Below are 25725 nucleotides of genomic sequence, written 5' to 3' on the forward strand. Positions count from 1 at the left end.
GGGACTGTGATTTAATTTGTGAATGTAACAGTTATATCTCAACATTTTAGAAGGTCTCTTCCAGGATCTGTCCTAAGGGATCTATGGTGTAAATTCACGATCCTTCACCTCTCTGCCCAAGCATTTACCTTGGGGTTTAACAGCTCTGATGGTCAAGCTGGGCTGAAGGGGTGGCACATTAGAACAAACGTCATGCTCAAGGTCTAGACCGTTGTTAGGGAAGTGGGATTCTAAAAACGCAAGCTTCTGCATGTCACAAATGTACAGGCAGCAGTACCATAGTCTTAGCAAATATACCAGGCCACTCATCAGTCAGTAGTGTGAGGCTGATGAGGACAGGGCAATTATTCTGCAATATGTTACAGAAATATTATATGGAAGGCTCTGGAAGTACTTAACCTCTACTCAGCACTGATCCAACGTGCTGGCCTGACCTGGGGCTCAGAAAAGGAGGTGAAAAATAAAATATGCATGGAGTGCAGAGGAGAGCAATGAAAATGGTAAGGGTTTGGGGGAACACGAGAGAGGTTTTAATGCAAAATGGTGTGGCCATGTTTACGTGGCATGTGGTAGACCTCCTTGAGTTAGGGCTCTGGTCACTGAACTGAACGTCATAAGCCAGTTGCATCTACAGTTATAGACTAAAGGGCAAGTGGTCCCCCTGATGCATGAATACCTGTTCCTGGAAAGACAGCAAGCTGCAATATGAGGTAATAAGCAGACAGTGTGAGCCATTGAGGTGTTGTGCTCTGGCTCCAGCATTAAGCAAATACGATGGTATAGGTGTAGTTCATAAAAATAATATCCTTTCAGTGTGAAAAAGGCGTTAGGAGAGCCATCATAGCAAATAACCCACTAGGTCAGCTGAGAAAAAGTGTCTAAAAAATAATCCATTTAATGAGCAATACAGAAATTTTAGGGCAGACTTCAGTAAACTATTAGACTACAGAGTGCTTCACAAAGAAAAGCCACCTGGAAGGTGGAGGATTCTCCATATTGCTTTTAAGAACTGCTTTGATAAAGGTGTCTCCACACTAATGCAAGGGCTGCAGATCCTTGTTTTGAGATAGCAAGGAAAACAAATACAAACAAATACAGAAACAAATACAGAAATATTGAAACAAATACAGAAAATCTACTGAGAAACCAGATATTCTCTCTCCTCAGCTGGATGCTGAGAGGAAAATAGGATGAAAAGCTTGTGGGTTAAGGACAGAGAGAGCCCTCACCAATTGCTATTATGGAGAATAACAGACTTGACTCGGGGAAATTAGTTTATTATCAATCTAAATGAGAGATAGATAATGAAAAATAAGAACAAATCTTAAATCACTTTCCCCTCATCCCTCTCCTTTTCCTCCGGCTCAGCTTCACTCCCAACCTCTCTACCTCCTGCCCCCAGGCAGCACAAGGGGATAGGGAATGGGGTTTCATTTTTCCATGTATACAAAATAGGTCTGACAGTTCTTTATATGATCCGAAACCGCTGCATCGATGTTTAATATCCATCCTGCTGCTATTTGTAAATTTTGATTTGTGGCATTCCACTAACAGTTGTTTTTTCCCTGCACGCAGATTAGATTCTTCAGAGAGAGCTAACGGACTTAAAACTGTCATTGAAAAAAATCTTTGAACTGACCCTGAAAAATTCAACCTTGTTTCTTTTTGATCCTTTCTAAACCAAAAGCTAATAGGCAGATACGTTTCAAAACAATTTGCAGTATGATCCAGGATTAATTCAATACTAAAATACTCCCCTACTCTGTTGAGCACAGGACTGAGTTTCCTGCATGAAAAAAACTAGCTGCTTCTGTTTAACAGTCTAATGTCAGACAGTGCAGCCTCACCATTGTGAGAACAGATCCAGTACAGAACAACTCCAACTGCAAGAATGATTTCTACCACCTGCCCCACCTGCCCCCTAGGTTATCAGCCTGGATAGAACAATCAGTTCTTCAAGACTGAATGTTATGATTAGCTTTTTTCCCCTTTCCTCAGTATATAACATGTCCATGTGTATTATTTTCCTTTTTAATTTCTTCATTATTTTCTTAAAAAAAAATCCCCAAAAATGGATACAGAAAAAATGACCCTAACAAAAGTATACTGATGTTTAATTTGGACATTTCTTCACTATTATTCACAGAAAACTTGACACATGTTATGTGTCCCCATGTAACAAACTATCATTAGAATTTACTTGAGTATGACAGATTAATTAATCTAACTGAAATTGCATATCTAGTAATATTGTATATTTTTAAACCTTTTGCCCTTTTTTCACCAGAGTATCTGAAACATCTTTATAGAGAAATATCAGTGAATTAAGGAAGCCAACTGGTATTATTTCTTTCTTGCAGATGATAAAACTTAGGCATTTTATATTTCATAAGGTTGCCCAGCTGGTGGCAGGAGGGCAGGTGAAAATAAAATAATTAAGCATTGACATTGAAGTACTTTGAGTACTGTGTGCATTTCTGGGCCTCACAATTTGAAAAGGATGCGAAGATACTTGAATGCATCCCAGTGAGGGCAACCAAGCTGGTGAAGGGCTGGAAGGCATGTCCAGTGAGGAGTGCTTGAGGGCTCTGGGTTTGTCTGCTTGGGAGAAAAGGCAGCCGAGGGCCGATCTCTTCTGCAGCTTCCCGAGGAGGGGACACGGAGAGGGAGCTGGTGATCTCTTCCTCCTGGGATCCAGGGACAGGACACTTGGGAATGGCCCAAAGCCGCATCTGTCGGAGGAGGATCAATCAGACTTGACGTGCGGGATCACTTCTTTACCGCGAGGAGGGTCAGGCACTAGAACACGGCGGCTTGCGGGCCGCGGGAGGGAGCGTGCGTGCGCCCACCCCGCACCCGGCGCGGGGGGGAGGCGCGGCGCCGCGTGCGGGCTGCGCGGGTGTTGCCGCCGGGAGCGCGCAGGGCGCCGCGAGAAGCCGGGCGCCTGCAGCTGCGGGGGCTGCGGCCGGTTGCTAGGCGACGGCGCCCGGGCAGCGGCGTTGGCCCGGCTGAGGCGCAGGCAGGGATGCGGTGGAGGCAGCGGCCTCCGGGCTCCCGCCGGCCCTGAGACCCGCTCCCCCACCTTCCCCATCCCGTCCCGCCCTGGCTTTGCTCCTCCACCCCCTACGCGCCCCCCCGCCTTGCTCTGGCCTGCCCCTCCCTCTCCATGCGGCGGGAGCGGCCGGAGTGGGGCCCGTGCCGCGGCCGCGCCGAGCCCCGCAGTCCCTCGCCTCTCCGCCGCCAGATCTCGCACGGAGCCGCGGTTGGTGTCTGCAGCGACAACTGCGGGTGAGGCCCCGGCTGGGGTAACGGGGGGATGCCGAGGGAAGGAAGGCGAGGGGGCACCGGCGGCGCGCCTGCGCGGCGCCCTGGTTGTAGTGCAGACCCCCGCTCCCCGGCAGCCGCGGCACGGCGGAGAGAGGGACTGCGTGCCGGGAGAGGGATTGCGTGCCGGGACTGCGTGCCGGGAGAGGCCGGCGGGACGCTTCCTGCCGCCACACCGGGCGCTCCCCAGATCTGTCAGCAGTCGAGGCGCGGCCTGCGAGCCGCGGCCTCTCCCGGCCCCGCGGGTGCCGCCGCCTGGCGCGCTCGGCACGGGCGGCAGCTCCTCCGCTGTCCCTGTCCCCGCAGCACGGCCGCGGTCCTCGGCGTCAGGCGCTGCCTTGGGCGAGGGGCGCGGGGCCTACCCGGGAGCCGGGTGTTGTCATTCTCACGCCTGCCTGCAGGAGCGTGCTGTGGGTCTGGGAGCCTGTTGAGGCAGGGTGGTTGAAACGGCCTAGACGGCTGGGTTCGGAACAGGGAGATTGGCCTGGTTGCATTTAGTACGTGTGAGTGCTAAGAAGGGTTGCGAGGGATGCTTTAGCGCGCTGCTCAAGAAGCGTTCAGTGTCAGAACATAAGAAGGGTAGCAAGAAACTTGCGTTAACGGGTGAAAGCTGGTGAAATCAAGGAATTACTTTTGTAGAGAGCATCTGAAAATCCCTACTTGCATCCTTCCATTTTGCTTTATAGTCTAAAGGTGAACAAGGAACTGGTTACTTACTGCAGTACACATGAGGTTTGAAATACTTTTTCTGATGAGTTCATTTATTTTTTCTTCATAGCTACTTTTTTCTAATTGTCATTTAACCTGCTGGAGATGATATTTCACAAGAGCCGTGTGTTTCCTTCGAAAGTTAACAACATTAAAATGGAATCCAAAGCTACGTTGTGTCTTCTTAAGTTGATAAATGCGGATCTCAGTTAATTTAGGTTCATTGAGATACCTGTGATACTTTGAAATAAAAAAGTCTTGCAACGTGTTTCACTGGTTAGCATGTGTTGTCATAAATGAGAGGTGAGAGTGCTGCTCACTTCTGAACTTCCATTACGCATCATTATCCACACCAGGAGTACGCAGCATTCTAGATCCGTCTCAGTTCTTATGCTTGCTATGTTTGTTTAATTGAATGGACATGTCTGTCAGTCATTTCTTTCTAAGAGGTGTCCATTATTGATATATATCTTTGGTTTGTCAGATGTTGTAAGTGGGTTATGGTATGTAGAAGCAAAAGGTGTATTTCACAAGTATAGCTAACGTCACTTATAGAATTATCTTTGCTTCTTGCTGGAAAAATGGGTTTGTAGGAATGTCAAGGTCATCCTTAAATTTAAAACAACTTGACTGCAGTTGGAATGTGTCTTTTCTTCTCTGTCATGTGTTTTCCATATATCAGTCCTATGGCCGTTGACATTTTCTAGACTTTGTCTTCTGAAATGATCTAATGCTTAGTGAGTTTTAACCAATCTGATCCAAAAGTTTCCTAAATAAGCTTCATTTGAATGACCACTTTAAGATTTTGTTGTTGTTGTTTAAAAAAGAGAATTTAATGGAATCCAAATTCACTATTTGGAAAGAAGGGAAATGAAAGGTATTAAGAAGATTAATGGACACCAGTTACACTTTATATGCAGATGAGCTAGTAAACAAGTAAATTCTTACTGTCAGCTGCTCTAAATGAGGTACCTTCTTGCTTTCTCTGATCTTCCTGGAAGACTTTTTTCCAGTGCATGTTACTGTAGGCATCTACTGGTTTTGACTTTCCTAGCCACTTTACAGTTTGCACCTGAAATGTTATTTGTTAAACACCTGTAATTATACTGTAGATATGTGAATAACAGAAATGAAGCAAATGGCTTCTGTCACTTGTACTCTGTTACTGTTTACGTCAAGAGCACAAGTGTTGGAACTTTTGGGAATAAGGAAGGCAGCAGCTAAGTCCAGTTATGGAAGCAGGGCTTGGAAAGGTAAAGAAATGTAACTTATAAACTCAGAAGGAGTTTGCAGGTGGTGCCACCTTGTAAATTAATTCAGTATGTTGTTCTGACCATCCTAAAATGTAAAAAAAAAGTTATAAATGTCTGTATGCTACCTAGACCTCACACACATCCCTGAGACCACTGTTCTTTGGATTATGGAATCTGTTCCACATAAAAGGTTTTGAAGAGCCATGAGGACATGGCTGGACAAATGTGGGGGTTTTATATATATGTATATATATATATATAAACTTTTTCATTTTTGGTGAGGTTATTGCAAAAGGCCTTTTTTTCCCCAAGGCATTAAAAGGGAAAAGCACATTTGAGTAATAATACTAGTATTTAAAAAAAATGTTTACATTGTTTAATGTGGGGTATTTTCAGTTTCCTGTGGGTTATCTCTTTTTGTTGATAAGCTATATTTGATATGACATATTCATGGAAACACAGATGATTCATCTGAAAGTAAGAATACCATGACTACCTTTGCGGATCTCGGCTTTCTGATGCTATGATACATAGTATTGCATTTGGTATACTTCAGATTTAGGAGACATTTTCACAAGTGCAAAGCTAAGCAGTATAGCGTTTGCTGAGATGTAGTTTTATTGTTCTGAGGTGAATAGATTATTCATGAGATTGACTACAATGAGAAAAACTCCGGCAGTTTTGATTTAAATACATACGTTCTTTCTATATTTAAACAAGTACTTCAGCTAAGTGACTTTGAGTTTTAAAGGTAGCTGTTGTATTTCATTTTCTTACGTGAGTTATTTTTGACATTGGTTGCTAGCAAAGCTGGTTGAATCACCTTGTCAAAATAAAACCTAGGCTTTCCATGGTTTGTTGTGAGCCTCTTCTAGAATTTCATTAGGATATCATGGCACAGTATAACTAAAGCCTTTTAGAAATACTAGCATAGGCAAAGGTGCTTGTTGGTTACGTAGTTGAAATATTAGGATTCCTTTTTCACATTCAGTCCATCTGGAGAGAGTCTGCTTATCAAGATTAATGTCTGTTCTGATTATCTGAGTCAACTTCAATTTTAATTGACTGGAGAGGAGTGCTATACCAAGGAACAGAGTACTAACCTTAGGCTAAACCCAAAAGTTTAGACTCAAGTAATTTTTAGTAAGGATTTACACAATAAATTTAACATAGATGCTCCTTTAATGAGCCCACAGACACCTCTGCCAAATCTTACAAAGTCAAACCCATGTCTGACAATTTCACAGAATCACAGAATGGTGGGGCTTGGAAGGGACCTCTAAAGACCATCCAGTCCAACCCCCCTGCTCAAGCAGGTCCACCTAGATCAGATCACGCAGAAACGCATCCAGGCGGTTCTTGAAAACCTCCAGAGTAGGAGCCTCCACACCCTCCCTGGGCAGCCTGTGCCAGGGCTCTGTCCTCCTCACAGTAAAGAAGTTTTTCCTTAAGTGGGACTTTTCATGTTCCAGCTTTTGGCTGTTACCTTTTGTTCTATCACTGGATGCTACAGAAAAAAGTGCCGCCTCATCCTCTTGACATGAACCTTTTAAATATTTGTGAGTATTAATGAGATCCCCTCGCAGTCTCCTGTTCTTCAAGCTGGACAGTACCTGAGCTTTTCTATGAGGATGTTACGGGAGATGGTGTCAAAAGCCTTGCTGAAGTCAAGGTAGATGACATCCTCTGCTCTCCCCTCACCTAGCCAGCCAGTTATACTCTCATAGAAGGCTCTCAGGATTTCCTTTCGGTGAATCCATGTTGAGTCTCCTGGATAACCATCTTTTCCTTCTTGTGTTTAGAGATGGCATCCAGGATGAGTTGTTCCATCACCTTTCTGAGGTTAGAGGTGAGGCTGACCAGCCTGCAGTTTCTTAGGTCCCCCTTATTGCCCTTTTTGAAGACTGGAGTGACATTGGCCTTCCTCCAACCCTCAGGTACCAAACCATCCTCCACAATCGCTCAAAGAGGATGGAGAGTGGCTTTGCAATAACATCAGCAGCTTCCTCAGCACTTGTGGGTGCATCCCATCGGGTCCCATGGATTTATGGGTGTTAAACTTGCCCAACAGGTTTCTAAGCCCATGCGATTACGCCCTCTGACCCCTCCCCCCTTTGTTGTAGCATTTAATCTAATTAGGCCATAAAAAGACCATAAAAAGGCAGAGCTGTGGTCATTAGCTTTCATAGTCTGGGAAGCAAGTAGTAGCTCTTGGATGTAATTCAGCTGAATGTCTTGTGGTTGCTGAAAGATGCTGTCACTGATGCCTTGTTCAGTAGTTCAACCAAATACTAATTGCTTGCATTCAGCAGCGTTGAAATGGACAGTGAGAAAATGAGGTCCTTAGGGGAGTAGTAGTTGCACAATTACTTTCTTGCATGACACTGCTTTTATGACATATTTTTGTCTACAATGATGGTTCTTTCTTGCCTTTGTGTTGTAGGAAGTTGTTTCCCTTTGCATAGGTGCAGGAGTTTTTTATTTTTGAGATGGGCTTGATCTGTGTTTGAAAACAAACTGTTCTCTGCTAACTCCTGAAAAAAAAGCCCTCCCAGTCCCTTTACCAACTGGTGTGCAAGAGCCCTTCAGCCTCTTCATGCTGTAGGGAGAGTCATGGACAAATAGGTTCCTAACCTAGTGTTTTGATTAAGAGTCTGTGGTAAGAGTCCTGTGCTGTTTGTAACAGAAGTGTGCTAAGTCACATTCCTTATTATTCTACTCCAAAGGTGGTTAGGGAAGGAGAAAAGCCAAATTTACTTTTCTTTTAAAATACTCCATCTGAATTGACTCAGAAAGAAGGAAGCTTCCAAACAAAAAATATTACTAACCATAGCCAGGAGACTGTCTTTCAATTGCAGTTTCAAAATTATTTTTGAAGATAAGGTGATCACCACTGGTGTTGCACACTAGTACTTTACTTTAGACTTGATGTGTATCAGTGTTCTATTTCAGAGCAGTCATAATGAGTAGAATAAATTAAATATTTTTGCCATATCAAAAGATAAGATTTGGCAAATTTAAGGTTTCTCTGTTCATCAAAATGACAGTATTGAAACTTCCTATTAATGTGTTGAGACTGACATTGCATAGTAAGGTAAGAAAAAAATCTATTAAACTGAAGCAAAACACTCTCATTTACATGACTTTGTCAAGGGACTAAAAATTCTCATCTGCCATTTTAACTCTTCTGTTAAAAATCCTGTTTTCGCTTAGTGCATACTCTGGGAATACTGATCAAACATATCTTAATGTATAAATGAGCTGCAGATCTGTGCTCAGGTCTGGCTTAGACATCTTACCTAGAATGGAGAAACAAGTTGGTTTATTAGATTAAAAAGTACAAACAGTATTTGAGCGTGTGTTCATCTTAAGAATCTAAAAATAAGAGTATTCCTTTTGAATAAGCAGGATTCCTTGCCTTCTGTGAGCAAAGTACTATACGTGGTGTTAATGCCAGATATTTGTATGAAAAGTCATCTGATTTTATCCTGGTTAAAATGTTCACACTTCAAGGAGTGACTTGTATAAATTTTGGACTTTTTATCAAAGCTATATCAGAATATATGTGCTATACATCTGTCAGTGTTTCGATGCCTGTGTAAGCATTGTTTGCCAAGTACAAAAACTCTTCAGAGAGTCTTCAGAAAACTATGTAAAATAACAGTTTTAAAAGTAATACAAGGGCACAATTGTTTATTCCAGGTTTTGCCAGATAAATTCAGAGTGCTTGGCCATATGTTCTTCTTGACATTACTGAGAGGTGCACTTGAAACTGTGACTACAAGTTATGAATATTGTGTTTTTGCAAAAGCATCACATTTTGGAGTCACTTTAATTTCAAAATGAACAACTTAAATAGTAAAGTTTCTACAAAGTGTATTTTCTCCTGTTTTCCTACAGTCTTGCAACACTTGACACAGTAAGTGAAAATGAAATATGCTAAGCTACCACATTTGTTACTTACTGAAAAGAATTCCTTCGAGGGTTCCAAAAAAATTTGTTGAAGGTGATTAATTCCTGTTGAATCACAAAATACATATTATTAAGGTGTGCATGTGCAAACTGTAATGTATTCCTGTTATCTGTGTTTAAAATAATGATAAATATGGTTCAAGATGTATAAACATGCAGGCAAAATGCTACAAATCACCAGCCCTTTTTATTAAGGACAAAAGATAATTGCACGTAATGTCATGCAGCACAACTCTTCCAATTTTATTTAATCCATTCCAAAATACCCAAATGTTAATTTCAGAATATTTTCTGCTTCAGTTGTGAATCTGTCTGAGCAGATGTGTACCACCTAAGTGTATAATTAGAATGAGAAAAGGCTACCATTTTTATTTGTGACTCACGTACTTTGTCAGCTTTGAGCTCTTCTTTCTCAATAGATAAAATAGTTCACTACCTCAGAAAATATTGAAAACAACAAGCTGCAGTGTGTAATATCTGTATTTCTCCTGGAATAAGAATACAGGAAGGTTGTGTCTTCAGTGTCATGAAAACACCAGTGTTGAGTTGTGTCACTTTTTTTCATAAGTGCTGTAGAAATGTAGGTTTTTTATGTTAAGCTCTAGTCTAGAGTCCAGTGCCATCTGTGCATATTGAGCTGTCCTTTGCTTGTGTCCTCTCACAACTATTGCCAGAAAACCCTATTTTGTTACCTTCCTGAAGATGTATACAATGCATTTCAGGTTGGATTGGTTTGTTGTTTGCTTGGTTGGTTGTTTGTTTTGTTTTGGTTGGGTTTTTTTTTCTGCTGCAGGCCCAAATTGTAATGTCTTCAAAATGACAATTAGCCACGTGTTGGGGAAGTCTCCAAAGGTCACAAAAGTGTGCTCTGGGAATGTGTATTTAGAGTAGCCACCAGTATGGGCTGTTGAACACTGCAGGGCTGAACATACCGTTGGATGTAGTGCCTCTGAACACTGAATCGTTTTTAAAAAGATTTCTCTTTCTCTTTGTTTCTACTCACATTGCTTCCATGGTTATAGACTCCTAATTTACCTTCATCTCTGTGTGTGTAACCAAGAAGCTGTCAGCTTTTGTGTTAGTAGGCTAGCTGTGGTAGATCTGTAGCGTACCAACCCTGCCTGTAGTTGAGAAGGTGGCAGAATAGGTTTCATTCATTCACGTGTGGTAGAACAAGTAACCTGGGAGCATGCTAGGTTAACATAGTTTGTGTTGAAGTCTATGTTGTTATGATTTGGTTGCTCTTAGAGCTTGAGCTAGCTACATGAAAATTAGTTTGGATATATGTCTTTTTGTACTTCAGTCAACTTCTGATAGTGTAGAAATAGCCACAGTAATCAGAGACTTGGTTATTGTTTAGAGCAGCCTTCCTTCAGAAAGATGCCTTTTCCTGTATCTGTTTTATGGGAAAGGACGTATACCAAAGAGCATGCTAATGATAAGCTAATCAAAAGAAGAATAAAGAGGGATAGTAAGACATTAAAATTCATGCTGAAGCACTGGAGGGAGTAATTTTAGTTTTCTTAATATGAAACATGCCCCTTTAAACTGAATGAGTAATTTGCAGTATTTATTCCTCACGGTGCATATGGAACTCCCCATGAGATTACCTTTTCATGTGTCAGGATTCAGTTAGACTTTTTTTTCTTGTAGTGTAACTAAAAAACCCCACACACTTATGAACTACATGTGTCCCAAAAACATACAAGGGGAAACAAACAGTCCTCTCCTTCCTTAGAATAAGTACTGCAGAGTCACTGTTGTGTTATTACCCAGGCGAGAGACACTTGAGAAAATGCTTGTGTTGGCTTGTTTCTTTTTTCTTTTGTTTTTTTCATTTTGGGGTTTAGTATCTGCAATGACAGAAAATGAGTGAAGTTGCTTGAAAGTTGATGAAGGGAGCTAATAAGAAAATGGTTTTTTATATAAAAATTGTTCCTCGTAATAGACACGTGTGTTCTGTAATTGCCCCTTGGAAGGACATGGCTCAGATTGCACTGAGATGGTGGAAAGATAGCGTTGTAACTGACTAAAAGAAGTTTTTCAGTCAATTCTTTCATCCTCTCTTCTCTGATTCTGTTACTCCTGCTGAAATGAATAGAGTATTCCTAGCAGTAGCCCTTTAGTAGCAATTATAGTTTGAGGAGTAACCATTAAGTAATTTCCAAGTGTTTCTCATAAAATTTGCAGTACTTTATTACCAAAGAGACATTTTCCTTCTGTTTTAACACTAGCAAAATTTGGTCCTTTATGAAGGAAATGTAATTTTGCCTCACTCTTTTCTTTGAATCACATTGTCAATTCTACTAGTCAGTCGTGACTGTGCTGAAAGAGGTGTTTAGTAAGAAAACTGGGTTGCTTAGCAATGAAAATCATGCCAATTAAAATTTTAAAGCTGCAGTATATATACTTCTGAGTTACATTATCTTTAAATCAGAAATTGCTAATACCTTTCTTCTCTCTCCTTAAGTGTGTTCATGTTCCGACTGTTTTTGGATACAATGTAAGTCATACTAAACAAACACTCAAATGTCAGTGATATGATGTTCCTGTTTATGATCTGTTGAGATTGGCTTGTTTTCCATCTTTGAGAAAACTCTGAGGCACGCTACCTCATTTGTCAATTTTGTAGTTATAAAAACCAAGTGTTACTCGAATTATTTAAGTTTTTTAATGTTTGTTTTCCTTTTGTAAGTGGATTTTTTTTTTTACTTTACTCCTTTGTGGTAACTCCTTAATGTGTTTATGCTAACTTTGAAAACTGTACAAAATAAGCAACAGCAAAACAAAAAAGTAGGAAATGTTCTGCATAAATAGTTCTGTAAGCTGGTTATTAGCCCTTTTTTTTCAGTAACATTTTTCTGTGCACATTAGGGCAAAGTGAGCATAAAAGCAATGAAATGAGGGTTCTCAATGGATTGCCTATTGCTTCCAGAAATAGAGGTCAACTAAGAGATATACTGAAACAATACCAAAGTGTTTCATGTAATCTTCCTGATATTCCATTTATCAGTTGTTTAATTTGTCTAGAGCCTGTCATTGTAATTCTAAATTGTATTTTCTATTGGGCAGGGACCTGTACAGTTAGAATAGAATAGAAACTGACTGAGGTCCTAGGGTACAGCTGTAGTTCTGCTACTAGGTAACGTAAATCGGAAAGAAAATAAATTCTCCATCACTGTCAGTACTCTACAAGGTGACTTGGTTGGATTTCTGAGAAGTGGAGTGTGGAAAAACAAACAAACAAACTGTACCATTGCAGCTCCAAGGTTTTTTTAGTCTAAATGCAGATGCAGCCACTGACAGTCTTGTTGGATCAAAATACTGAGGGACTGAAAGGAGATGCTATCTATACTGATGGGATCCTGGGCTCCAGAATGGGATTGTAGGTTTATTAATAAAACCCACAACTGCAATTTAAGGACAAGTAATAATCAATTTCTGCTGCTATGCCTTTTCTCACTGTTGAGAGTTGGCTGGCTGGAGGAGAAGAGTTTGGAGCGTAGTGTGTGAACACACATAGTAAACCTACAGTGATAACTGTGGGGCTATAGGTAATTCCAGGGGTTACAACAGGGTGTGGGTAAAAGAGAGGCCATAGTGCTGTTTTGGCAGCTGAAGGCTGGTGCTGCAAGTCTGGTTTTTAATCTGGAGGGTGTAAAGAAGGATGCTGTGTTAAAGTAGTGGTAGTTGCTGCTGCTGCTTTCTGTCACTCAGTTCTTCATTCCACTGTGTTTGCCATCATAGGAGCAGCATAAAACTTCTTCCTTCCTAGGTGTTCTCTTTCAATGATCAGTGGTAAAACTTGATCCCGTTCTGTAATAATTTTGTTGTTGCTGTTTTTTATTGTTGGGATTTTTGTTGGTTTTGGTGCAACACAGAGACAACCTTCACTGTCTGAGAATCTTAACCTTGTACATTTGGGAACAAATCCTACAATGTCCCCGGGCTGTGGATGCTGCCAAAGAGTTCCACAGATGGAACAACTGGTTACGGGTGGAGAGGCTTTGGTGCAAGCTGATTTGTTTCTTTGGAGCTCTTTGTACCAAAGTGTTCAGGGGTATAGGAGATGAGCTCTGGAGACTGCCTGCCTCATTTTTCTGTCAACATGGCAGTTGATGCTAAAATGGGTAATCTAAACTACTTGACCAAAATTTCCTCCTCAGAAATAGTTTTTGTATGCTGAGTGTTTACAAGAAAAGGGGGGAAAACATCCTACTTTTGGAAAAGTTACATTTTGTACATATTGTATCTTTTTGTGTGTATGTGTTGTTTTGTTTGTTCTTGGACTGAGGTTTTTTGTTTGGTTGGTTTTGTGGAAGACCTTGTGAAATATCTTGGTAGAACTGTCTATAGATGGCACAGGCAGGACCTTTTCACTTTTAGTTCTTCCCTCACAGGATCCTAGATGGATACAAAAAGCAGATTCGTATAAAATAATGTGATTTAGTGTTTAAATCCTTTGAAGATAAGGAGAGATTTCTGTCTTTTTTTTTGTCAGTTTTTTCTTTCCTGTCTCAAATATGTGAAAGATAATGGTGATCATTACATTACAGACCAAATATTCTCCACAACCATGTGAAGAGGGAAGAGACAGCTAAAATTTGCCTAGTTGGTGGCTTTCCACCAAAGACTGACATGAATGAAAAAAAGGCACAAAACTTCAAGATGAGTCATAGAAGTAGGTGTTTCCATAGAGTAAACTTTCATAACAGATCCAGCAAGCTATCACTAGAGACCAAAGAATAGTAAACCACAGCACAGGGTTGGCAGGGAACAGTTCCAGAGATACAATCCGTGTTAGGAAGCGCTGCTGAATGTGAGCTGTGTTCTTTGTGTGACAGAAGTGAGTATGCCTGCACCAGTGATAGAAATTGCATGTATAGTTACATTTCTTTGTTTATTTTAAAAACATCATTTTTTAATTCAGGATTATTTAGATCCTGAATTCAGAATCCTGAATTTAGATATAGATAAAACTATATTTTTATTAAAATAAGAACAAATTCTAAAAATTGATTTAAATAGATCACTTCTGGAAAAGCATTTGTTGAAATTAAAACAATGGAGCAATTAAACTTGAAAACCTAAACAACCTCCTTTCGCTTCATCATACTTTCAAGGGTATTTCCAGTATAAGAACCTTTGGCTGATCACTCTGTGAGATTCCACTGTCAAACATGCAATGCTGTAGATTCGGTTCTCTTAAGAACTGTTTTTCACTGGCTCCGTGATGTCGATTCTGCCTTTCACAGGTCACTTGAATCTAGCATTTCAGACCTCTTACCAGAATTCTTGAACAGTGTTTTGTCTGGAATAAGATGAGGATTATGGGTGTCTATCCTGACTTTATAACAAAATGTTGTAGTATCCATCCTTGATTTTGAAATTTTCAGTGCAGTGGGTACAGTAAATGAAGCACAAGGTGGTCATCGTGTAGAGCCTTTGTGTGTCTCGTTATTGACCTTTACATGTCTAGTAGCCAGCTTGCAGTAAACTTAACTTGTTTTTTCTGATAGTAAACCCTTATTGAAAGAGGATGAAATGGTTTGTGTTAAATTTTATGCATACTGGAACTCCACAGTTGTTCCTGATGTAGGCAGATTCTTCCTGCGGTAGCAGGCTGTAAAGACAGGTTTCTAGTGAAAGTGATGGGTCACCTTTTCTGTTTATTATCTTTAAGTATTACTGAGATACTCCATTAATTCCAGATGTGTGGGAAGTGTAATTTTTCTTTTCTGTAGATAAACTGGGGGAGAGAAAGAGTTTAATTTGTGATTAAAGAAACATAACTAGATGCTTTATTATCCGGGAATGTAAATGACTGGGGATGCCTATTGGCTTGTAAATGAAACTGTTGTAGTTGGAGTACTTTGCAGAATTTATCAAAAGCTAATGTTTGTTTTGTTTTGTTTCTGAAGGAACTTCATGTTGGTGTTGTTAATACCAGAACATAGTAAGCAAGGCACATTAACTCCAGCTGCGTGTAAACTTTTGTTTGGCCAACATGATGCAATTATGAATTCCAGGTTGCTCTGGAAATGAAAGGGAACTGAGCTCTCTGGCTGGAAGCTGAACGTGATGACGGCCTGGTCTATGGTAGGGAAGCTGAAAATGGAGAAGAGGCACTCCAGAGAAGATAGAAATGTGGAACAAGATGCTGAGGAATGCAGTCCCGAATCTGAGGAATGGACGAGCTCAGAAAGTGAACCTGAACAACCATACTTCAGAAGCAGCTGTAGCAATACTCAGTGGAGAGAAAAGGAGGTTTCCACTAAACTACATCGGCCACTCTGTCGATCCCCTTGTTTGGATCGCCCAAGTTTTTCACAGAGCAGTATCACACAAGACTTGAAGCTAGATGAATGCAAAACAAATTTGGATAAGGAATACCAAGCTAAAATGGATTTTGCGTTAAAGCTTGGGTATGCAGGAGATCAGATCCAGGCTGTACTGAACAAACTGGGAGCAGATGCGCTCATCAATGATGTTCTGGCAGAGCTTGTGAGACTTGGCAACAAAAGTGAATCGGAGGGACAAAGCAGTGCCAGCAGTACCACTAGTACTCTGTTGCCGAGAGGCCCTTGCCCAAAGGAAATAGCAAGCCCCGAATTGTCCCTTGAAGATGAAGTTTTGGATAACAGCGATAACCTGAGACCAATCGTTATTGACGGAAGCAATGTGGCTATGAGGTGGGTCTCCCTGGCAGAACGTTTGAAAAGAATAGCTCCATTAAAAATATTTATAAGAAAATTCAGCATTGATGGCAAAGTTATTGTAAGTCATGTAGTATATTTACCCTGATAATGTGTCTTTTTAATGAACTCTTTAGTCCAGGCTTTTAATTAGACTGTTAGTCCTTTATATGTAATCTATATTCCAATTCCCCCCGCCCCCTGCCCTGCTTTTCAAATCAAGTTCTCCCCTCAAATCTTTTGTTCTAGCAATCTAGCTGTAATATGCTTTTGTGTGGATGGATTTAATTATTTTAAGTCCTTGGATAATGTTGAAAATTACTTTTCTTTAATATCCAGAGGCAACTAAGTAGGAGAGGAAAACCTGATTCTTTATAAAATGACATGCGCTGTATGCTGATGATATGCAATGAAATCCAGGGTATTCGAGCTCCTGCTGATCAAGCCTGCTTAGAATTCAAAGCAATTTAGCTGTGTCGGTGCAGGGGTATGCGAGAGCTAAACGTGCTGACTCACACAGCCATAGTGCTTGTAACTTCTGATGTGTGTGCACGTGTGCGCTTGGCTGGTTGGGTCACTGCTAACTCTAGAGGGACCTGTCCCATGTGAAACTTCATCATTTCTAGAGTTTTAAGTAGCAGTGTTGCTGTAATGTGATGGCTGAATAGCTCTGAACAATTGTCTTTTTCCAGTTATGTAAGCTGGGCTACTAAAAAGTTTTACCTATCTTTATAGACTTTGTTTCCCTTATATCCTTAAACCATGTGAGCTTTAGAAGGAAAGGAAAAAATCCACCCCGAAGAAAAAACAATCACAACCACAAAAAAACCCCAAACCAAATATAACTTTTGTCCTTGCTGTTTCCAAACTTCTGCATGTTCTTCAGCCATGGGAATAAAGAAGGATTCTCCTGCCGGGGAATTCAACTAGCTGTGGACTGGTTTCTGGAGAAAGGACATAAAGATATCACCGTATTTGTACCTGCATGGAGAAAAGAACAGTCCCGACCTGATGCACCAATTACAGGTAACAGAGCATCATTTTCTTTGGCCCTTTAGTTAAAAAGAGAGAAGCATGTCACCTTTCTGGTGGATACTGCACAGTGAGCTGTGGGTGCAATTCTGCCTCGTGATGTCGCACTCAACTATTCATTTGACAACACCAGAGTTGTTCACTAAGGGAAGAAACTTTTAAGTATCTGCACCTGGAAGCAGTGCTGCTTTTTTGTAACATTACTGAATCGTGCAGTAGTCAGAATTTCCCCATTAGTAAACATTGCTAAGCCTATAGAAACTGATTCTTAGTCGCTCGATGAGTGTGAAATAAGTAGTGTCAGGCCAGGGGCGCGTTTAGTAGGGTTATCTTGAACACTGAAGAGGCAGCGTGTGTTTTGATCCATAGGAAGTATTTGTGTTTTACTCTAGGCTAACAAACTCAGTAACAACCAAGTTCTTGATGTGTTCAGGAAGATTGAGTTAAGGTTTAGAGAGGAGTTGGGTTGTAGTAAAGCTTATATGTTGGATACTTGCCCGGTACTTTGAAACCTCAGAAATAAAATGGCACTCAGTGTCCAGGTACTTTTTAATGATAACGGGGACCGCATGTGAACATCATTACAAAATACTTTGTCAGAAGAGAAGGCAAAAAAAGTTTCATGTTTCAAAGGCTGCATTTCTTTTAAAACTTTTTAAAAAACCTGTTCAACTAAAACTGTTTTACAGATCAAGAAATCTTGCGTAAATTAGAGAAAGAAAAAATTCTTGTTTTCACCCCATCTCGAAGAGTACAGGGAAGAAGGGTAGTTTGCTACGATGACCGGTTCATAGTAAAACTGGCTTTTGACTCGGATGGCATCATCGTATCAAATGACAACTACCGGGATCTTCAAAATGAAAAACCAGAGTGGAAGAAGTTCATAGAGGAGCGGCTGCTAATGTATTCCTTTGTGAACGACAAGTATGCTTTTGTCTTCTGAAGTAAGGGGATTTGATAATTCAGAATGCTTAATGAAATCTGAAATTCACATTTCATTTCTTTTCCCCTTAGATTTATGCCTCCTGATGATCCTTTAGGACGCCACGGTCCAAGCCTTGAAAATTTCTTAAGGAAAAGGCCAGTTATTCCTGAACACAAGAAGCAACCGTGTCCTTATGGTAAGTGCCTCAGATTGGTTTGTTGTGTTTGTAGGTACCTGAAGCAAGGATTTAATTTAACATCTTGTCATTACTGAATAAACCAAAAAGGCCATTTTTTGTGTTGTCATCAAGGCACTATATCCATTTCTATACCCTTCATACACATATTAATAACAACTGCGTGGCAAAAAATTAAGGATTACCTTGTGGGTAACATGGCTTTTCTGCTATTTTCTTCTGGATGGTGTTAGAGGAAGGAGATTTGTAACTACAAACTCTTAGAGCCGTTTTGTTTTATATAGCATTGAGTATGTGTTCAGTATTGAAATCATGATCCAGTAGTAAGAAGAGTCATGTGTCTTGCCCCTTGTTTAGTGATATACAGACTGCTAGAGTCTGTGACTGCCTGTGTATGCAATATAGATGTGATTATTCCTTAGGGGGTCAATAGAACTATTATTATTGAGAAACTGTGAAAGATGTGAGGAAAAAAGAAAGCTGGTGTTATTGTTTGCTTTTTGGTTTATTTAACCTTAAAACATTTTTCTTCCAGGTAAAAAGTGCACCTATGGGCACAAATGTAAATATTACCACCCAGAACGGGCAAACCAGCCTCAAAGGTCAGTAGCGGATGAGCTTCGAATAAGTGCCAAATTATCTGCTGTGAAAACTATGAGTGAGGGAGCCTTGGCCAAATGCGGTACAGGGCCATCCAGCTCCAAAGGAGAAATCAGTTCTGAAGTGAAACGCATTGCCCCAAAACGTCAGTCAGATCCAAGCATTAGATCAGTAGCTGTGGAGCCTGAGGAAAAGTTATCAGTAGCCCGGAAGTCGGAGGCCAGCTCTGTCCCGTCTCTGGTTTCTGCATTAAGTGTACCAACGCTCCCTCCACCAAAAAGCCATGCAGCTGGTGCATTAAATACTCGTTCTGCAAGCAGTCCGGTGCCAGGTTCCTCACAGTTCATGCATCAGAAATCCTCACTGGAACATATGTCCAGTGTGCAATATCCTCCTATACTAGTCACCAATAGCCATGGCAACTCAGTTAGCTATACCGACCAGTATCCCAAGTATGAATCTTTGGGGGACCATGGCTATTACTCCTTACTCAGTGATTTCTCCAACTTGAGCATAAGTAGTATCCGTAACACAGATTATTACGGGGCTGATATGGACCAGGGGATGTATTCTAGAAACTCAAGCCCCTGTCCTGACAATTGCTTAAGCCATACAAGTAATGATTCTTATTCCTCTTACAATGACTTGTATCTGGGTGTAGCAGATGCCAGTCCCGAAGACAATGTGAAGATCCACAGACTGCCATCGCAAAACCGTCTTCAGCCTTTTTCCCATGGTTACCATGAAGCCTTAAATAGAGCTCAGAGTTACGGAAGTGAAGAGCCTAAGCAATCCCTTCGCAAACAGTCAGTTTCCCACTTAGGCCTACATGCCCAGCATCCAGTTGTTGGAGCACGGTCCAGTTGTCCAGGAGAATACCCCGTGCCTCAAAACGTTCATCCGTCAGCTGCACAACCAAGCCGTGCCTTGGTCATGACAAGAATGGACAGTATTTCTGACTCTCGGCTTTATGAAAGTAACCCCGCGAGGCAGAGAAGGCCGCCTCTCTGTCGGGAGCAGCACGCGAGCTGGGATCCCTTACCATGCACATCGGACTCCTACACTTACCACTCGTATCCACTGAGCAACAGCCTCATGCAGCCGTGCTATGAACCCGTAATGGTAAGAAGCATGCCTGAGAAGATGGAGCAGCTGTGGAGGAACCCCTGGATTGGGATATGTGGTGAGCCACGGGAACCTCATATCATCCCAGAACATCAGTATCAAACATACAAGAACCTCTGCAATATTTTCCCTCCGAGCATTGTCCTTTCTGTGATGGAAAAGAATCCTCACATGACAGATGCACAACAGCTGGCAGCTATGATTGTTGCCAAATTAAGAACAGGGCGTTAAAGCATTACAGCCTCTTTTGGATAAATGCACAGCATATAGGACCTGGAGGAAAACTTAAATGAAGAAGGGAGGGGCCAACCTGTTGTAAATATTTTCTATTAAGGTAGTATAAAATTCTGTACACAGTAGCAGTTATATATATGTTGAGACACTATATCAGAGTTGATTGCATATGGCAAATTTTACAGTTTTAAATATAGGGGTTTTTAATAGTATTTTATAGGAAATGCATACCTTGCTGCATGGACAGCTCACTAAGAGCTACAATGTCATGTTCAGTGTCTCAAAGCCGTTACTAACAAAAATTACTCTTAGCAATTATACTGCATGTATCAGTGTACACTTTCAATTTGCTTAGAAAAACCTAATTGGCCTTTAAAAGTCTGCTCTCCAACCTGGGTGACTTTCTGGGTTTCAGCTTTGTCGTTCGACACTGCCTATTGGCATATTCAATACTGAAGAAGTAGTAAACTTCATAAAAATTAAAGATGTTTCATTTGTAAAGGGAAAAAAATGATGCCAGCTTTTGAATGTCAATATTGTTGTTGGTACTTAAATTTCAAAACTGTTCCCCAAGAGTTTATCTACCACATTATTATTGGCTCAATCAAGACAAATACATGATTAAATTAGGACCAGAACATTGAGTGTGAAGGCGTGAGTGCCATTCAGTAAACCAGAAGGAGCTCAACTGTAGCTTCTCTCTTCAGAACCGCCTCTCTGCTGTGCAGTCAGCGGCAGCTGGCCCAGGTGACTACACAAACTGGGGATAAACGGTCAGTTTCATGTAAATCGGATTATTTGACCCGAAGCAGCGGAAGCTGGATGTTAATGTAGAAGTTCATCAACTTCTTCTAGGGGCAAGGATGGTACTTTGAGTGAGCTTAACATTCAGGATGGCTGTACAAGACCTGCTTGAGAAGGGGGTAGTGAGGGGAAAGGCTGCTGCTTGAAAAGAGAAGCTACAGTTGGGGTTTGTCTCAAAGCTGCCCTGGTTTCTGTTCTTCGGATCCACGCAAAGGTGTGCATTTGCCTCATGAAGGCTTTTCGAGTTCCTCTTTCAGCGGGTAAGATAATTTTGTGTGGCATTGTTTTCGCAACTGGTATCTTGCTCAGGGTGGGAACCTTTGTAGCTAAATGTCTCCAAAAGAGGCGTTTATTGTTTTTTTTAAGCTGCACTGACTGGACGCCCTTTTTTGAATCCATTGTATATTTCAACACTTGGAACCATTACTAACTCGATTCCTCTCGAGCTAGGACTTGTTGACTTCTACTGTAGTTTTTTTCATGAAAGTTGAGAAGGCCTGGTTTATGGCCTTTTGTTTCTTCATGAGAAGGTGTGACACTGCCTAAATGTTTCTTACTGTGAAACACACACAGAACGTGAGGCTGCAGTCAGGGTTGTTTCTGGTGTTTTGATAACGGCTTGCATGCTGCTTTCTAGTTATCTGTTTGTCTGAGGAACAAAGTTCCATCGTTTCCTCCACTTGTGTTGCTGTAATGGTTGGTTTGTGGCCTCTTTTATCACGTGCAAAATACGTTCCTTTCATGCAAAAAAAAAACCAGCCACCCCAAACCCAAGCCAACAACAATCCACAATTACAGGTGCAACTATGGTTGTTTTACTGATATTTTACAACCATCATTTCACAGAGGATACTTAAGTCTTGTGTTGGTACAGGTAACACAGGTAATGACTGTGTCATTATGTATTTTAAATGAGTTAACTTGGAGGTGATTCTGTGTTTACACTTGGTGTTTAAAAAGAACTTTGAATTAGTTTGTTATTGTCTCTGTCAATGGGGGGGAAAAAAGTCTCCAGACATTTATAATAGTTGGGGGAAAGAGATTTAACTCTTGACTAGTTTTCAAAAACATTTCTTACTAACCAGCATTTTATATTTTTAATTTGCAAGTAATTCTTATTCTCTTGCATGATATAAGCAGCTGAGAGCAATGCCTCAAATAACCAGAAATGACCTTTTGTTTGTTGATACAAATTGTATCTCTTTTTCTTGATTGTATAAAAACTGTATAAAAACCAAAAATAATCTCTAGATTAACTTCAGTATTACATTTTCACCACAATGTTTGTGACACCGTGTGTCACAGGGAAGTAGCCCATGAGTAATTATGGATCTTTTTTATTTGAAATGGGCACTTGTAGTTTATAGACAAACAAGGACAACTTTTCAGAACCAGTTTATTACGTGCACAGATCCTGTGTGTACACCTCGAAGCATCATGTAGTGATCTTTAGTCTATTTATTAAGCAGATACATTTTTGCACTAAACTTTATGTAAAAATGTTGCTGTTGACTCATCTGCATGTTTTAAAATGTAAGAATATAAGTGCTACAGACCCTGTTTTATTCTTAATGGATTAATTTATAAATTATTTAGGTATAAAATGAAATTTATTGTGCACTCACGTTTTCCATCTTGCATGGAATTAAATATTTGTATGTAGAGAAATGTTTGTTCCCTTTTTCTCCAGTTATAAGCTATTTTAAGAGAGGTTTTTTTGGGTGGTTTTGATGTTTTCTAATGCAGACAATTGAGCAGGAATTTCCATATGAAGGGTCGGGAGGTTTATGGAGAGACTCCTCTTTGGAGGATTTGTCTAGTCTTTTTAATTTTCACTAACTTTCATCTGAGATAAGAACTCCTTTTTCATCAGTGGGAGCACTCTGCCAATGCAAACCCAGCATACTATTTCCCTAAGGCACTTGGAAGGCAAATTGGCGTTTCCTAAGAAGCTACTGACATCTGTCACCTGGAGCTGCAGAACAGGCAGCAGTAGCCTTGTGGAAATAATTTGCAAGTGTCCTGCTTGTTTCATGTTCCTTAGAGGTAACAAAACTCTTGTATGTGATGTAGTCTTTCCTAATTAGCTGCTCTAACTGGTAATTGTCATCTGCATCTGTTTGCAGGTATGTATGTTTACAAGCCAATTCAAACCACTAACACATTCATTAATCTTCAGTGCATAAGCTTAGATTTCTTCTGACATGGAAGAGTTGATCTTACTAACACCTGATCATAACTGTCTATATTGTAAATATAAGACTTTGTATGAGTGCTCTTTTTGAGAGCATGGTATTTAAATGTTTTTAAAACTGTGAGAGAACAGTTCTAGAAACTATATTTTAATAAAATCTATGAAATTACAATTCCAGATGAGAGAAAAAAAAAAAGAAGTGGGAGGGTAAAATCCCATCCTGCTGCAATGGGCAGGAGTGAGGCAGTGACTTCAGTGCTTGCCTGGGGCCAGAGCGTTCTCTGGGAGTTCCCATTTACTGACCTTTCATCTTTGGCTGTATGACTTTCACAGAATCTGTCAGTTAAAAGCGTATAACCTTAAAATCAAGAATCAAAACTCAAATATTTTATGAGATGTCAGGCTAAGTTATTTAATATTTTCTTTTTTCTCCTAGGAATTACATGTCAGTAATACATTAAGTTGTACCTATGGGTGATTTCACTACTGTTAGTCCTGTTGTTGTTGTATTGAGCTGCAGTAGTTGGCTTTATTCATTTGTAGAATTAAACATTACTGTTTAATTGTTGTAAAATTTTATAAATCTCTTTGGGTTTTTTTGGTTGACCCAAATATAATGTAAGTCTTAATGACAAAATGAGTGAAAATGGATGTTAAGCCAGTACGTGGTATTCGTAGATTTCTGTGGTAATGAGGGTGCACTGCTCCAGTTGCTGCTGCATGTAATTTAGTCATCAGCATGAGTCTTTAGCTCTGTAAAAATGCTTTAACTGTAAACTTACAAATAGAAGGTGTGGGTGTGGTTGCTTAGAACAAACAAAGAGCATCCTTGTTAAATCACAAACAACTCATCTCCGCCAGTTCCCCAACACACACCTTTAACGCCAGGTTCCCTCAAGTCATGGGTTTGAGCGTTTCAAAACGTGTCACGGTAAAGTCAGAACACACCAAGAATCTGGCCAAATGATTCTGTAAAGAATCCTGGGTGACACTCACGTGTCCCTGCGATGCACCAAACCACAATGTTCCCAGGGACACAGTTTAACTGCAGTAATGTTTAAAACCCCACACCAAAGAGAAGTCATTAAATATTATCCTGGCTGACAAAAGTTTACCTGAAGCATCTTCAGTACTACAGAACTCACAACTCTGTCAGATCGTTAGATCTGTCACTGTTACTTCTAGTGGTCAGTGTTCAGCTTTAATGCTCTTACCTATCCACAGCCTGTCTGTGTGACAGAGCCCTTTCCAGCTCTACTCCTCGCGGTAATTTAACAACTGGAAAAATACAAGTGCATCATCACTGAAGTTGTTCTCATGCCAGTGTTTGGTTAGCCTTTGAAGAGCCATTCTACAGTATCTATCATTTTGGTCTGTGGTATTTAAAGTTTTTAAATGTATTAAAAATGGAGAGAGAATCTAAAAGAAATGTAGGCTTGTTCCCTCCCCGGTCTGTGTAAAAGGTTTGCACAATTATTTAATAATATGAAACATGTTACACTTTATAAATATAAAGAATTTGCTTATTTAATAAAACTGAGAGCCATTGGATGATTTGTTTCTAGCTTTTTATTTTGGAACCTTCTTCAGGTAAGAGCCACAAAAAACCTGCTCTGTCTGACCGCTGTAGTCTGTCCAAATTATTTGTCAATATTTTTAGCTGATTCACTGAAAAATACCCAGCTTCTGAAATCATATGTAAGGCCCAGATTTTCCATTTGTGCTTGAATCTCTGAAGAAACAGGACAAGAGTTTTATTTTTGAGGAAAAACCATGCTCCTTCCCCTTACTATGGCGGGAGGCAACACATTGTCATTTGTTACCACTGCTTTAACTTGTTGGGGGAGGTGGGGGGAGGAGAATAAAATTAACAAAAGGAAACTGATCTGCAAATATTATCTTTACCTACTTGCCTGAACTCCCTTTGCTCTTGCCAGGAACCAGGTGACTCAGGAGACAGCACAATACAAAGAAAATATGTGTACTACAAAGTTGCTTTTTCCTAATCTCAGGCCTTTTTTTCTTAATTCACATTCTCAAGTAGACCAAGTCCTGAAAAACAAGTAACTACTTAGATTCCATGGGATATTCTTACTGTTCCAGTTTTCTCCCCAGAACTGTAAGCCCTGGGTAAAGCTGAAGTCCTTCTCAGAGTTGCTAAGAATGAGGTAACAGAATATTAAAGGTCTGTGTCATAGTTCCAGCCCAGGGGCAACGCAGCCCCATGCAGCTGCTGCTCCCTGGCCTCCTCACTCCTCGTGTCAGAAAAGAATATCCAAACTTGTTAAGAACAAGTATCATAACTAAACTAAAATATAGTAACAGTAAGAAGAATAAAATACAATAATAGTAATTAAGAGAAGCAAAACCCAGGAAAAAGACAAGTCCCCCCCTTTGTTTCAAGCCTGCTTCCCCCCTCTATGGCTTCTCTTCAAGTTGTTGCATTGTTAAGAACATCTGGCAGTTTTGTGCTTTTCTACAACTCATCCACAGCACTGGATTTAACTATTTAATTTGACTCCACAATGAGATCAAAAGCCAGGCTCTTTATTCCATAATTTACTAAGTGGGGTAATGGCAGATACACAGGGTGTCAACTGATGAGAAACTACAGTTGCACATGATTTACCAAGTAACCCTTTACCAAAGGGGAAAAAAGATTA

At 40.5% G+C, this 25725-nt stretch overlaps 1 protein-coding gene across 1 annotated transcript; it reads left to right on the forward strand.

The window, feature by feature from the left end:
• The first annotated feature begins 3183 nt into the window (after positions 1 to 3183).
• On the forward strand, positions 3184 to 22420 carry ZC3H12B (zinc finger CCCH-type containing 12B). Its single transcript, XM_062006572.1, has 6 exons — positions 3184 to 3288; positions 15179 to 15949; positions 16839 to 16978; positions 17674 to 17908; positions 17999 to 18105; positions 18641 to 22420. Exons 2-6 carry the CDS (start codon positions 15339 to 15341, stop codon positions 20059 to 20061), a joined length of 2514 nt encoding a protein of 837 aa, XP_061862556.1. The 5' UTR covers positions 3184 to 3288; positions 15179 to 15338; the 3' UTR covers positions 20062 to 22420.
• The last annotated feature ends 3305 nt before the right edge of the window (positions 22421 to 25725 follow it).

Source organism: Colius striatus, chromosome 13 (assembly GCF_028858725.1).
Source record: "Colius striatus isolate bColStr4 chromosome 13, bColStr4.1.hap1, whole genome shotgun sequence".
Classification (NCBI taxonomy): Eukaryota; Metazoa; Chordata; class Aves; order Coliiformes; family Coliidae; genus Colius; species Colius striatus.

Excerpts from the sequence above, each read along its gene's own strand:
- ZC3H12B (XM_062006572.1), top strand. The coding sequence starts at position 15,339 with ATGACGGCCTGGTCTATGGTAGGGAAGCTGAAAATGGAGAAGAGGCAC. Across the intron at positions 15,950-16,838 it reads GGAAGCAATGTGGCTATGAG|CCATGGGAATAAAGAAGGAT; the intron begins GTGGGTCTCCCT and ends CATGTTCTTCAG. Across the intron at positions 17,909-17,998 it reads TATTCCTTTGTGAACGACAA|ATTTATGCCTCCTGATGATC; the intron begins GTATGCTTTTGT and ends TTTTCCCCTTAG.